This window comes from Stylophora pistillata, chromosome 10 (genome assembly GCF_964205215.1).
Source record: "Stylophora pistillata chromosome 10, jaStyPist1.2, whole genome shotgun sequence".
Classification (NCBI taxonomy): Eukaryota; Metazoa; Cnidaria; class Anthozoa; order Scleractinia; family Pocilloporidae; genus Stylophora; species Stylophora pistillata.
Window position 1 is genome coordinate 26,417,570 of NC_142528.1, and position 13,488 is coordinate 26,431,057.

The 13,488-nt window shown below is 39.7% G+C and overlaps 1 protein-coding gene across 2 annotated transcripts; it reads right to left on the minus strand.

The window, feature by feature from the left end:
- Window positions 1-565: 565 nt before the first annotated feature.
- LOC111324024 (uncharacterized) lies at window positions 566-4,346 on the minus strand. 2 transcript variants are annotated; one of them, XM_088735953.1, is made up of 4 exons: window positions 4,090-4,346; window positions 3,774-3,931; window positions 3,354-3,410; window positions 566-2,852 (listed from the first exon to the last, which is right to left on the minus strand). In XM_088735953.1, the coding sequence occupies exons 1-4, from the start codon at window positions 4,304-4,306 to the stop codon at window positions 693-695; spliced, it is 2,592 nt and encodes an 863-aa protein (XP_088592079.1). In that variant the 5' UTR covers window positions 4,307-4,346; the 3' UTR covers window positions 566-692. The 2 variants fall into 2 exon arrangements, with proteins under 2 accessions (XP_088592079.1, XP_088592080.1); XM_088735954.1 differs by lacking the exon at window positions 4,090-4,346 and having other exon boundaries at window positions 3,618-3,915.
- Between the last annotated feature and the right edge of the window lie 9,142 nt (window positions 4,347-13,488).

Below are 13,488 nucleotides of genomic sequence, written 5' to 3' on the forward strand. Positions count from 1 at the left end.
TTTTACAGTGTTAAAAAGGCCCGTTCCGCTTATGGTATTTCGTACAAAGAAGAAAAACACACAGATGTCATCTACTATCACCGAGAGAACAGACTTATTCGAGATTTTGGCAACTTATCCGAGCTAAACAACGACTCAGTTCGAGAATTCTTGACGAAGAAGAGTAAAGGAATAAGTAAAGGAACTTCAAAAGTTTCCATAAGTTCTGAAACTCCTTTCACCATCACATTTACCAAGAGGACACAGCAAGTGGTGGTGAAAGCCCACTACAAATTCACCAATGAATTTGGCTACATCTTTTCGTAGGCATATACAAGTCATGAAAACTAAACAAAATGGAGTATATTCCAGGCTGTTTGTAATTATAAGTTGTCCTAACATTATGCACTCAGCTGATTTGAAGTTTCTTACCTTCCCTTAATTGTATTCCACTCTGCACAGTTACCAATAAATCATATTAAAATACCATAGACTTGCATTATCAATATTGGAAACAATGTTGGAATGCCATTCAGTTTGATTTGTTTTGTTGGGTCAAATTTTAATCAAAACCACACAACAGAAGGGTGATCAAAGTGTAATTTATTCAAACACTATCTTAAAGGTCCTATCTGCTACCAATACAATACATCATAATATAATCTCAAGTCAACAGTGATTTTGAGTCAGACTGTGTACAGATTTAGCATTAATTACAAAAGCTGTGGAGCAATCTTTCCATCCTTAACACTATGCTCTATAAATTTCATGATTGGGTCCCCACAAAAACAGCACTTAGCATCCTCAGGACATGCTTTTAACAGACCACAATAACAATAAGATGGATCACTGAATATCCTTTCTGGGATGTAGGCTACATTTTTGCATGCAGATTCTGGCTGCTGAAAACCATGCTGAGGCAGCCAAATCAGCATCACATATTCATGTCTAAATATTTCAACCCATCTCTTTTGATATGTTGTATTTTCACTTAATTTTTTCAGAAACACATGCTTTGCTTCTCGCCCTTCCATTGTTACCATTCCCAACCCCTGCCCATACTTTTCAAGCATTTGACGACAATGAGTGGGGACAATGTGACCCAATGTCCAGACAGTAGGATTGACAGACCTTGGCAAAAACATTGAATTTACTTTAAAATACTCATAGCAGGCAATAGAAAGCTGATCAATCTGGTCTAATGTTATCTCGAATCTATTAAAGAGAGAAACACAGTCTCTCAGCCTCACACCTGAGTAAGCTAAAGCAAGAACTGTTTGACGTTCTTTCCTGGAGTCACTTTCACAGCTAAGCCACTTGATTAATCTCATGAAATTATGACAAAAACAACGGGAATCTTTTCCAGTAAATCTATAATGCAAATCAGCTCCAGACCCTTGAGTTTCATTGAACCATTGTTTTGTCTTGTTTGCAAGGCGCCTGGTCTTTACTTCTGTTTGTAAAGCTGTAATTACTCTTGTGAAAGGGCTATCAGATGGGACCTCTGAAAACTTTTTACAATCAGCTGGCAACTTAGATTTTCTTATAGCTTCTGTCAAAACTGCTTTAAAAAAGTACTGCCAAGCATTGTTCTTCAGATGAAGGGGTTCCACGTGAGCTTTATCAATATAAGAACCTAAAAGAGGCAAAAATTCTTGTCTACTACTTTGTTTGGCAATGAAATCTGTGATTTTAGATCTCTTTGTCTTCACAGAAATTTTTTCAAGTGCTACTCTTTTTTTAAATGCTTCAACCTTGTTGACAACATTTACTCTTTGCTGGTAATTCCATGGCTTCCACTTGTTTGACCTGTCAGTTCCAAATGTACCCTTCACATCCCTACAATCAGCTAATGAAACATTTGCAAAGGGCGAGAAATACTTAGCGCTAATAGTCAATTCACCTGCCAACATGGCAAGCATCTTCATGTCATTTGGCAATTCCTCCAGCTTAAACCTAAATTTAATGTCTTCAAATTCATACTCGGTTCTTTCTAACTCTGCAATTTGTGGTAATAATGACCTCACATATTTCTTTGTAACAGGAGAACTTTCATCACAGTTGGCACCAAAAATTAGAAAGTTATCATAACTTGATGCCACCCTTCTTCCAACATTGAGGAAGCTGACCAAGAAAGAACATGCACTCTCATTCTTGCCAAATGGGCATCCATCACCACCAAGAGCAATTTGAAAAGTGCCTGTTGATTCTGTAAAGCCTTTAAAGCTTTGTTTTATATTCTTAGAGAGATAAAATTTGGCAAGCGTTGGAAGGTGTTGTCTTAAGTCTCTATATGCACCATTCACTGGGTTTTCAGTTTCTAAGCCCTCTAGATAGTCTAGGTCAATTTCATGAACAGTTCCAATATCAATCTTTTTTAACTGTTCCACAAGGTTACTATACGTGAGAAGCTTTGGTACCTTACAGCCTTTACAAATTGAAATGCTTGTTCTTTTCCCTGGTTTACTTTCATTTGATTTCATTGAAAGCACCAGTCTAACACTTTTGTACTTTCGTTTGCCCATTACACCACTTGCATAATATGTTGCAATACTTCGTATAATGTTGTCATTTGACTTTTCAAATTTTAAAACATTTTTCTTAAATTCTTTGGAAACTACTCTATCAGTCAACTGCTTGTTCCCTGTCACATAACTTGTGAGAGTATCCAGTTTGCATCTTTTCTGCAAAGTGTCAAACAATCCCTCAAAAGTAGCTGAAGAATGTTCATTTGTGCTTCCATGAATTCTGGCAGCAGCTTCAATGGTCTCATGCCTCCTTTTCCTTGCAATTATTGGTCCCAATGTTGATTGTCCATCAGCTAGTGCAGTAGGGCTTCTTGTTCGTGCCTGAGATACCTGTCCCTCATGTGTCTAAAAATATCACTAACTCATTAGACACTGGGTAGTAACACATTTATTAAAACAAGAAGTGGTTCAATGAGACCAAAATTGTAAACATTATAGATCTGAACACAACAATTGTATCTCGCCATATCTTACATTTGATATTTTGATGTTTATAGTTTAGAGACACCATCATTTATGACAGTCTTCTGACTGACCAAATGAACACAGGCACACACTCAGGTTTCTTGCCCAGGCACTGGCATAGAAGCCTGGCACTGGCTGTCATTCTGGTACTGGCTCTGTGTTAAGTGGCCAGTCCACCAAAATTTAACTTGTAAAAATAATTTTTCTTCTCACAAAATTGAATATGTTTCCATTAATGTTTTTATCAAAAATTGGCATAAAATTGTATCTATCCACTCATTAATGAAAATCTACAGTCAGAAGTTGTGCACAGCAGTTTTTTGCAGCACAATTACCGGTACTGGTAAAACAACCACAATGAGGAATCAAGAGTATACTCACAGTAATATTTTCAAACTCATTTGTTATGTCCCTGCATCGTTTCCTTACTGCGGCCAACTGAAAGCATCAATTAAACATGTCATCTCTTATGCACTGATTGGTTAATTCTTAAAGTTCATATAAAGTTCAAACAGATAAAAAAGCTGGGGGGTGTTAACAAATATTTGTGTAGGGAGGTACAGGGGGATGCACAAACCATTACCCAGTTTATAAATAAAATTGTTGTTATTATTATCATTATTATTATTATTTTTAATTTCCTACCTTGTCAAAATTGAAATACAAGCCTCCCTGTACTCGCACTTCCACCACTTGCCTAAAATACCTTGATACAAATTCTCTAATATTCGAAATATAAAACATTCTCAAAGCACCACTACTAGTTTACGTTAAAACGACAAATTAAATATGTTATCTCGCCTTTTCCTGGGTTCGTTGGACTTTTTTGTATTCTGCCTGTAGCTTGCGATTTTCATTAACAGCTTTCTCTCTTGCAACCTTCCGATCTTTCATGTAGTGAGCCAAGTTAAAGCGCGTGTTCTTTTTGGGCGGCATCCTAAATATTAACTCATTAAAAACTAAGAAAAGAATGCAAAATTAGGAAAACAAAATTTAATCATAGAGTTCTAGTCAAGGCTTTGAAGTTTCTCTTCGTAACAAAATTTTTCGGATAAGAATAAATATTTAAAAGACTATCCGGGCCAAAAATACCATACGAACGACAAGAAAACCTTACCTTCCCTTTTACTGTATCTTCTGCTGTCTCTTTGCACGCGAACATCGAAGAAAGTATTGCATGTTTGGTATCGAAATGACGGGCAAACTTGTTTACTTTCATCAAATTTGAGCTTTGGCGCCTTCGGACTAACCCAAGGACCGCTCGGAGGCATTTTTCGACGGGCATTGAACTCAGTTCCAGTCTTCTCTAAGAAACACACGGTCACAGACGCCATATTAGTAGACAATGATTGTTCCGCTTCATAGCGCGCGCCAGCCCGGCGTGCTTCGTCGTCTCAATGTTGTGAATAACGTCATCAAAACTAAATCAGTGATCAATCAACAGGGTTTGAAGGTCAAGGAGGCTAGCCAGCATGCGCATGGCTGTCACTTCCGTTTTGCTTTGTACGTCGGCGCTCAGGTGTCAATGTGGGTGATGGTTTTTACAGTTAACTGTTAACAATTTGGCCATTTTACGGTAAATGGCTAATATTTTTCTATTGCGGTTAAAAAAAACTTACCGATAGCCTAAACTAAGTTAAAATTTGTCAGTTTTTACACCCAACGGCTAAATTTTTGCCAGTAACCCTACTGAGACCCTCTTATCTTGGTAATCTGAAACATGCCGTGACAATTCTCACAATTCTCATTTTTGTACTTTGTGGTTACTGCCTCCTAATAGGGGGCGAAGTCAGAAATGTTGTCCAGATGATCGGCAGGAGTGAGGGAGCGAATGATCGTAATAATAGAGTTCCGATCTTGACCCAATTTTGACTCGATCTTTCCCAGTGCTACCTATTGCATTTTTTTTGGAGTATCTTAATAGTGCGACATTCGCACTCGATACACAGTTGAATTCTCTCCTTTTGTGATTTCTGGATTATAGCCATTAGCAAATCGTCTTTTCATCGTGCGCGATTTAGAACAGAAGTTTTGCGAGCAAAAATATCTTAAAAGGTGAGATCGGTGCATCATAAATCTCAGAGGAAATCTTTTTCTTTGAGGAGAGAGCATTTTACCTTTCAGATCAGCAAATAATATCCAACGATATAATCTTTTGAGTTCTTACCGTGCGTGGCAATACAAAAGACGACAAATATCTCAAAATAATTTCACAATGGCATCCACCGACGCATTACTGTATAGCCTGAGAAAAGCAGCCGCCTTTCGCTCCCTTCGTTTCCCCGTTTCCTCGTTTCCTCGTTTCTTTCGCTAGGTAACGAAGGGAGCGAAAGGACGGTTGCTATTCTCAGGCTAATTACTGTAGCACTAGAACTTTTTTGTTTGTTTAGTGAAAAGTCTGTCAACAAGTAGAGTAAAATAAATAGGACCCCCAATTTAAAAAACTTGCCAATTTTTTTGCAAATCGCCAAATGTTCCCCATTCTTCTAAGAACCCAATGTCCTTCCCCGAGGGCCACCAAATTTTGGCAAAAAAAACAGTCATTTTCTTTAACCATTTAGCTGTCATCGTGTGAAAGATATATCTGGATAAAATTTCTTTAGGAAATAATAATTGGGGAGTGCGATAACAGACATTGCAGGACTGATTCAGTTCCACGTCCATCCGTGACCCTTTTACTTTCTAGGGAAACGAATTTATGCTCCGCTTTTATTCAAATGTCTGTTATTCGCATCCCGGGTCCGGTTATGCTGGCAGCAATTTAGAGAACATGTGGCTTAAACGAGAGATAATCCTTCCGTTGCAGGTATTTAGCCAGCTCAAGTGGCGCAAGCGTCAACCAAAACGCAAAAGATCAGCTGGAAAAAGGGATCCCTTCCGCCATAGCAATGCGCATGATATTTTCCCTCTTCTTTTTAGAGTGAGATGGCTTTGTGGTTGACATATGAATCAATCAGTGCAGTTTTGGTAAAAAATTTTGCCAATTTCTGGTTTGCCAAAAATTGGAAAATATTTGAATTTGCTCATGTGCGACCCGACCTTTTTCCTCTCAGAAATATCTTAATCACTGAGCGTGATCTGTACATCATGTAAGCTTAGAACAGAATTATCTTTTTCTGAAAAGAGAGCATTTTGCAGTTTGAATCAGTGACTTTTGCCGAAAAGGGCCGCTAAATTTGCGAAGCGAGCAAGCTGCGAAGTACGATGCCCTGCGTTATTCAACTGGACGATAGAACGGAGGAACGGTGGGTCGGTGAAGTTGCGGAACATCTTAAAGGCCGGGCTAAACTAGGAAACTTTGTTTCGGAAACATTGTTTCCTGTTATGTTTCCAGGGGTGGCTAAATTATCGGGAAACAAACAAAATGTTTTGCAGCCCCAGTGGCTAAACGAGGAAACATTGTTTCGGAAAACAAATGAGCTACGCATGCGTGTATGAATAAACTGACTTCGAGGAAGTCTGGGGATCATGGTATATTCACATTTTCATTGTATCAAAGCCCTTTGTGGCATTCTGCACAATAATAAGGAACTTCAGCATCTTGTACCACCTTCAAGAGGGGTGGTACACATCGCTTGTTTGTTGACCGGACTTCTTTTTTCTTTGCAGGACCTGTTCCCTTCTAAATTGTGACCTGATAGTTTTCCACTTGCTCTTGTAATCCTCCCGGCTGATATCATATTTTTCTGTAATCAGTAGATCGATTTGCGAATACGCCACCTCGTTACTGTCCCTGTTCATGTAGTCCTTATGACCCACGTCCCAGAGACAACGCCTTTCCTCATACAGCGTAATTAGCATTTCGATCTCTTCATCTTTCCAATTCCTTTCCCTTTCTTTGAGTGCGACCTGCTTGAATTTCTTCGCAGTCAGCCATTTTAACTGTTGTCTGCTCGCCGTTGCTATCACGGAAGCATTTTTCAATACGCGAACGGCACTGGAAACTAATCAAGATTGTTTTCATCGTGGCTAAACTGGGAAACATATGTTGCGGACGCAAAATTTGTGTCCGGGAAACAAAAATGGTTTTTCTAGAGGAAAAACCATTTTTGTTTCCGAGCAGCAAAATTTGTTTCCGCAACATATATTTCCCACGCGGCTAAACTGGGAAACATTTGCCTTCGCAACGTTTCCGCAACAAAGTTTCCTTGGTTAGCCAGGCCTAAGACGCGAAATGACAGAATATTATTGCCAATACTATTATCTGTCACCATTTAGTCATTGGTTCAGTAAATGTCAATTGGAAAATAAATTTTGAATCATCTTTCCCTTGTGAAACAGGGTACTCATAAATATATTAAAACCCTAACCGCCTCCCGGTTAGCTCAATTGGTTAGAGCGCTGGATTGTGTTGTGCGGGAGGTCGAGGGTTCGAGCCCCGGCCGGACCGATACTCATGGTCTTAAAATAAGCGATGAGAGTTTACCTTTCTATGAACAAAAAAAGGGAATGATATTCTAGTCTTCTGGGATAAGGACGAATAAAATCCGTAGGCCCCGTCTCCTGTAGGGTTAAGTGTAGGAGACGTAAATTTCCCACGTACGAGATTACTGTGTAGCGGATGTCCTGCCCTGGGGTGGAATGGGTGGGAATTGGCCCTGAAAAACCCCATTGGGAGTGGTCAACTAATGTATTTATGTATGTATATATGGATTGCGGCAGGTTTTCATTTAGCATGTAAGACAAATATATTCTGAGACACTTCCTTCTATAATTATCATAAAACCTCTAGTTCTTTTAATGCTATAAAAAAGTGTTTTACCATTAGCCACATGCACATGTCCAAGGATACGAGAGACCGATTTTGAATTTTGTACACCAGTGGCTGATTTTAGATTTTGGACCCTGCTGGCCGATTTTAGATTTTGTACACTAGTGGCCAATTTTAGATTTTGGAGACTGGTGGCCTCTTCGCTTTTGGACATTAGTGGCCGATTTTGGATTTAGACGCTAGTGACGTTATTTCCTTTCCCGACTACAATACTAGCTAGTCCAAAAAGTACTTCATCACTGACGTAGAGATTCCATCTGATCTGATTCATTACAGTAGGGAGCTGAAGTTGACGTATGGTGTGTCAGGTCCTATAGCTTGACGACGGTACAAGTCTACGTTTTTGAACACTGCGCAAGTACTCTCAATCGTTTATGAACGCTGTGGCAAGGAGCAGTAAGATACATTCAAAGATCAAATTTTATTTAGGACTTATTGTTTTTTCAAGAGACTCGTCGTGTCCCTCAAATTCGTCAGGCAAAATAACCTTTCCACGCACTGCTAGAAGTTTGCAGTGAACTTCTGAGAGAGTAAGCCTGCCTTGTCCTTCGTAATATCTGCTCCGACAGTCCTCTGTCTCACTGGTCTGTGAGCCATCTATTCACTCTTTGACACTTCCCTTCCCTTGAAAATTGTCTTAGAAAGTAAATGGACAGACTGAAAATATGTACAACATTGAACAATAGACTAGGGCACTGGGTATGGAGATAAAGAAGCCAAGGTGAGTATAGCACTCGGCCGCCCACTTTGTGATCCTCTTGAGGGACTCCTTCGAGATGTTACCCGAGTCCTAAGCATATAGCCAGGCGGTGTGCGCACCCTGATTGCGCTGCATCATGGTCGTATATACTAGTATATACGAAAAATCGCGAAAGCAACTACTAGTTCGTATTAAAAGAATTTAAACAAATGTGCATCGAAATTACCCGACAGTTTAAACCGGACGCCCTACATCGCTTGCACGTGAGACACCCCTGAAGGTGCACGGTAACCTGTGTCTTAAGTTCCCTTAGGCATTCTCGTAGTCCGACACTAGCAGTATCGATGTAGTACTAAAGATCTTCTGTAACTCCTAGTGAGTATATTTTTGAAGGCCTTTTGGCTGGTAGTCAAACTTAACCGAAGATTCAAAAAGTAGCTGAAAAGTGAGAAGAAACAAATTTAGAACGATACAGTAAAAGGTACTTTCTTATCAATTTCCTCCAGCAATAGTTTCCTCCAAAAAACAATGTGCGGGTCATCGCATCTGTTGTCTTTTGTTTCAACTTTCTCTTATTGTTTCTGATCCCTTTAACTGATCCATAAACTTGACTTCATCCTTCCTTTAAGGTGGGTGGCTGCTTCATGTTCGATTGGGAATGCTCTGGATTTCAGATGCCTTCAAAAAGCCTGACACGAAAGTAAAAAGTGAGAACGATGCGCGTTACCATTTCTGAAAGTCAGTAGTTACACTTACAAGGCTTTTAGGACTTCTATCAATGTAGCCATTGTTGTGTGTTTTGTACTGTGTAATACCTAGCCTGCTAACAGGCCCTCATTGCTTGCGTTTCAGCCCGAGCGTTTCTTCGCCCGCGGGAAATTATAAGGCCTTGAGCAACGGAAGCCGGTGAGAGATCTGTAAGGGATCTACCAGACTCCCGGTAAATTTCTACCCGACTCGCTTCAAATTTTCCCGCGGGTGGAGGAAAGCGCGTTCTGCAGCGCTAACAGCGAGGACCTGCTCGCACGGTATGTAATACCTAAATGTGTAATGGAATCATAAACTCTAGATATCATTTTTATACCATATCTTAAGTCGTTGGGGTTTCATTCAACCCGTCACTGAGTTTCGAAATGATTCATTTTTCTATTTTTAATCCTAACCATTTACAGTAGGGATAGACAGGGTTATTTAAAGAAAAGAAGTCTTTATTACACCCAACACTATCATTCCACTTGTAAACATAAATGGCAGAATTTTTTCCTTTTTCAGTATGGTTCGAAAAGAAGAGAACACTAGCCCAGCTCGACCACTTTCAATGGTTAAGTTATCGTATGTTAAATGTATTGATTTTCTACGAGATGAACTTAGCACTATTCCTACTGACGGTACGAATGAAAAAATATTAGCTAAGGGTACTATTTTAAAACTACAACGGTTATTGCAGTTATCAGTTATCCCTTTCATTTAAAAGTTTCGTTCGATTTTCATCGGAAAACGCCCCCAACAAAACTAAATTCGGCAGTTTAACGTCCTTCAGGCGGGAGGGGTGGGGAAGGGGAGGGGAAGGGGGAAGGGGAGGGGAAGGGGGGAAGGGAGGGGGCCGTTGCATTTTTGAGAAGTGTCAGTTTATGAATAACCCTTTAATTCACGCACCTCCCTGCCTCCAAGAAAGTAACCCACGAACGAGCTCGGTAAGTCTGAAGCAATGGTCCAAAACTTATAAAAAAAGGCGTTCATATTTTCATATCTCTAAAGAGGTTTGCTATGAAAGTTTGTTGCAAAGTTTCGTCATCACAAAACTAATGAAGTAGTAAGTATAATCATAAGTTTTCCAGTGTCCCTGGAGAGGCATTTGAGGTAACCACAATCGATACGAGAGGTAAACAAGAAGCAAGGAAGGCCACAAGAGCTTCAACCTGTGAGCTAAGAGAACGGGCTTTGGCGTGGGGACTACGAGAAGCAAAAAATCGACTCAGTCTTTGAGCAGTCAGGCAGATCAACCCTGTCTAAGTGATATAATTCTTCAGGAATTTGTTCAAGATTCTTAATCATCACAAGCAAGCCTACGATGATTTATATTAGGTTAGTAGATAACATCCACCAGTTCTTGTAACATTCATCACTCTTAATTCATCACTTGTCAGTTTAGTGCAAGACTTCATGTCTCTCTACAGACGTAGAAATTATTTTATCTAGGCTTCATCTTACAGACAGTCGCGACGATATGATTGACCAACCAAATCAAACTACCGCCGCCTGCTGTATTTGCATGGCACATAAAACCCCAATCATCGTCTGTTTAGCATGCTTCTTGACCTCAACACAGCTGTCTAAAAGTCTGTGCATGTGCGAATGTTGCAATAACTAAATTGCTGCGCACGAGTTACAAACAACCACTCAAGCCAACAAGACGTTTGTTTTAGAGGCGTTTAACTATTTTGGTAATGCTTAAAACAAAACGGTGAATCAACGGGATACCCGTTTTGCAAACGATCTGAGCTCAAAAAATTCACTGTCGTCGTTTTCCCTACTTTACTTTTTACAGTTTTCTAAGGCCTCAAATTTCAGCAGTTGTTTATCATGTTTTCCAACGAATTTTTGCGCGGGAAAGGGGAAAACGGACATGCACTTGATCCCCTCGCTGTATTTCAGACCCCGCGGAAAGTATTTTGTGTTTTGATCGCTGTATTATAAACTTGTGTTCGAACCTCGACGAACAGCAGAGGCACATTGTCTATGTACGTTTCATGAAATTGTTTCTCGCAAGTAACTGTTGGTATGCACTTGCTCCGCGCGTACGCCTCTGTTTCCCGCCAGTTTTTGGACAAACGCAGGGAAGCGGAGCAAGAATTACTATGACGCGTGCGTTTCAGTTGGTAATTATTCTTATTTTAACATTGCGTTACTTAGGTGGAGATACAAAACTTTGATAATGGCTCTGTAGTATGTGGAAGAAAGTCACAATCGTGATGGGTATTGCGCCATGTACGGAGGCAAAGGTGCAAAGACATCTTCAGTTTTTGAATGCAATGCGTGAAAGGATGAGGAAATGTAACTTAAACCAGTCAAACTTTTGGGCTCCCTGTTAAACTGTAAGTTATCGAATGAAGATTGCTGGCCAATTCCAACTCCTTCCTCCACTGGTTAGGTGAGTCAGTAATTTCTGAATGAAAACTATATTAATTTATCCTTTCACCTATGCATTAAAATAAATACACACTTATCAACTTTATTTTCAACCCTTTAAACTACAAGCGTTGCGACAATTCGACGGTCTAACAAGACTCTTTAAGACAGGTCACACACAAAAAAGAACTTGTACAACTGATAGTATCGGTGACGACAAAAGTAAAAGTTGTTTCCAGAGCCTGTATTCCCTAGCAACAAGACTGAATAAAATGAGATAACCAAAATAATGAAGTGAGTTTTAAGAACCCTGTTATGATGTCATACTGTTGCAAAAGGGGTAATGACAATCATTTGGGAGAAACTATGAGGCCTTTACATCATACACCCCCCAAAGTATGACTTGAAAATTTTATTTTTCCCTCCAATGAAGGATGTGACATGACAAAGAAACTGAAATGGTCAAGAAATGGATTTACGATAAAATAGTAATTGACAAGGCAGTAGTTGTGTACGATCCACACAGGTTCAGAGAGTTTTGCAAACCAGCAGGGGCAACAAAGTTATTTGACCTTATTCTGGGTTCTGTAAGAAGTTCTCGCCGTTCAACAAACCGCCTACGCCTTAACTTGTAGGGGTTGTTTTAACATTTATAATTTGTGCTCCTGCCTCAGCTAGACATGCAATCCCCTTCAAATGGACCTGCTCTGTATCTAGATCTCAGGAGCAAACAGATAAATAAAGAAGGGACTGTAACAGAACATATCATGGGGCACGCTTGTCCCGGAAGAGCTGTTCACAGGGTAATGCACAGTGTGTGTCTCATTTCAAATCCTTTGCAGATTTCATAACCATAGCTAAAGACTGTGAATGGCTAATAGTGCTAAGAGTTGATTATTCCACAGACATTCACCAAAAAAGGCCACAGGAGGAAAATTGTAACGAAAATGGTGTGTACTAGAGTTGTTAAAGCGTTCCAAAATATACAAGGTGTACCTGTAACAGTACCTTAACAGTTTGTACACATGACCGAAATGGTATAGGCATTGAATCATGCCTAGGACTTATAACCGCTGCATCGTCCATACACGATACCAGTAACTGGTACGCCTCAGTGATGCCAGACTGGCTCACAAAAGCATTTTGTAATCCTGAGCTTGAGAGATACAGAATCAGCAATCATCATATTCGATCGCTGCTGACCGTTTTAGAGCCTACAGTCTTGCAGCCCCAAGAGCGGGACTAAAAAGGAGAATTAAAATCGAATTTCCTTATATAAAAAAAATGAGTGAACGAAATTAACCTCCAAGACTTTATCTTACTCTTCTACAGCTCACTGGAAACAATGCAAAAAATTACCAATTTTAGGCTTCAGTTCCAATAAAGTTTATTAGCGCTCATCCTGTATTTTCAGACACTCCTCCGGAACATGACATAATTTTAACTTATCACCCATATTATTTTCCAATGACATCAGGTACCACTGACAATCTCTTGAACAACAGCATGCCACAAGAAACATCACAGCCATCCATTCTGTCTATAATACCAACTATTGGTTCACTTAACATCTCCTTCAACAGCAGAGAACATAGAGTTAATTCATATTATCCATTTTTCAAAGTAGTATATGAAACCATTTTCCCAAGTCTAACGAATTTGGCAAATAAACCCAAACCCTGGGTTACTCTGATTTTTCGAGCTCGTGAATGGTGGTTGAACGCTTCAAAGCACCACTTACTGGGATTAACATGTGTTCTCACTGGAAAAAAGATGGTTCACAACTGTCTAACCTACTCAGGATTAACATAACCATCTTGGATGAATCCTGTGGAAAGCACCTAAAGCATACTCCGTTCACAGACAAAAAGTTCTGATGCTGCTTATGAAGTTAGGTGGAGGGCAAAGTCTATTTT

What these genes read in the sequence shown, in the direction of transcription:
- LOC111324024 (XM_088735953.1), bottom strand. Translation starts at nt 4,306, where the DNA reads ATGGCGTCTGTGACCGTGTGTTTCTTAGAGAAGACTGGAACTGAGTTC. An exon ending in TCCAACGAACCCAGGAAAAG is followed by an intron (nt 3,411 to 3,773) that starts GCGAGATAACAT and finishes TGATGCTTTCAG; the next exon opens with TTGGCCGCAGTAAGGAAACG. An exon ending in ATGAGTTTGAAAATATTACT is followed by an intron (nt 2,853 to 3,353) that starts GTGAGTATACTC and finishes TGATATTTTTAG; the next exon opens with ACACATGAGGGACAGGTATC.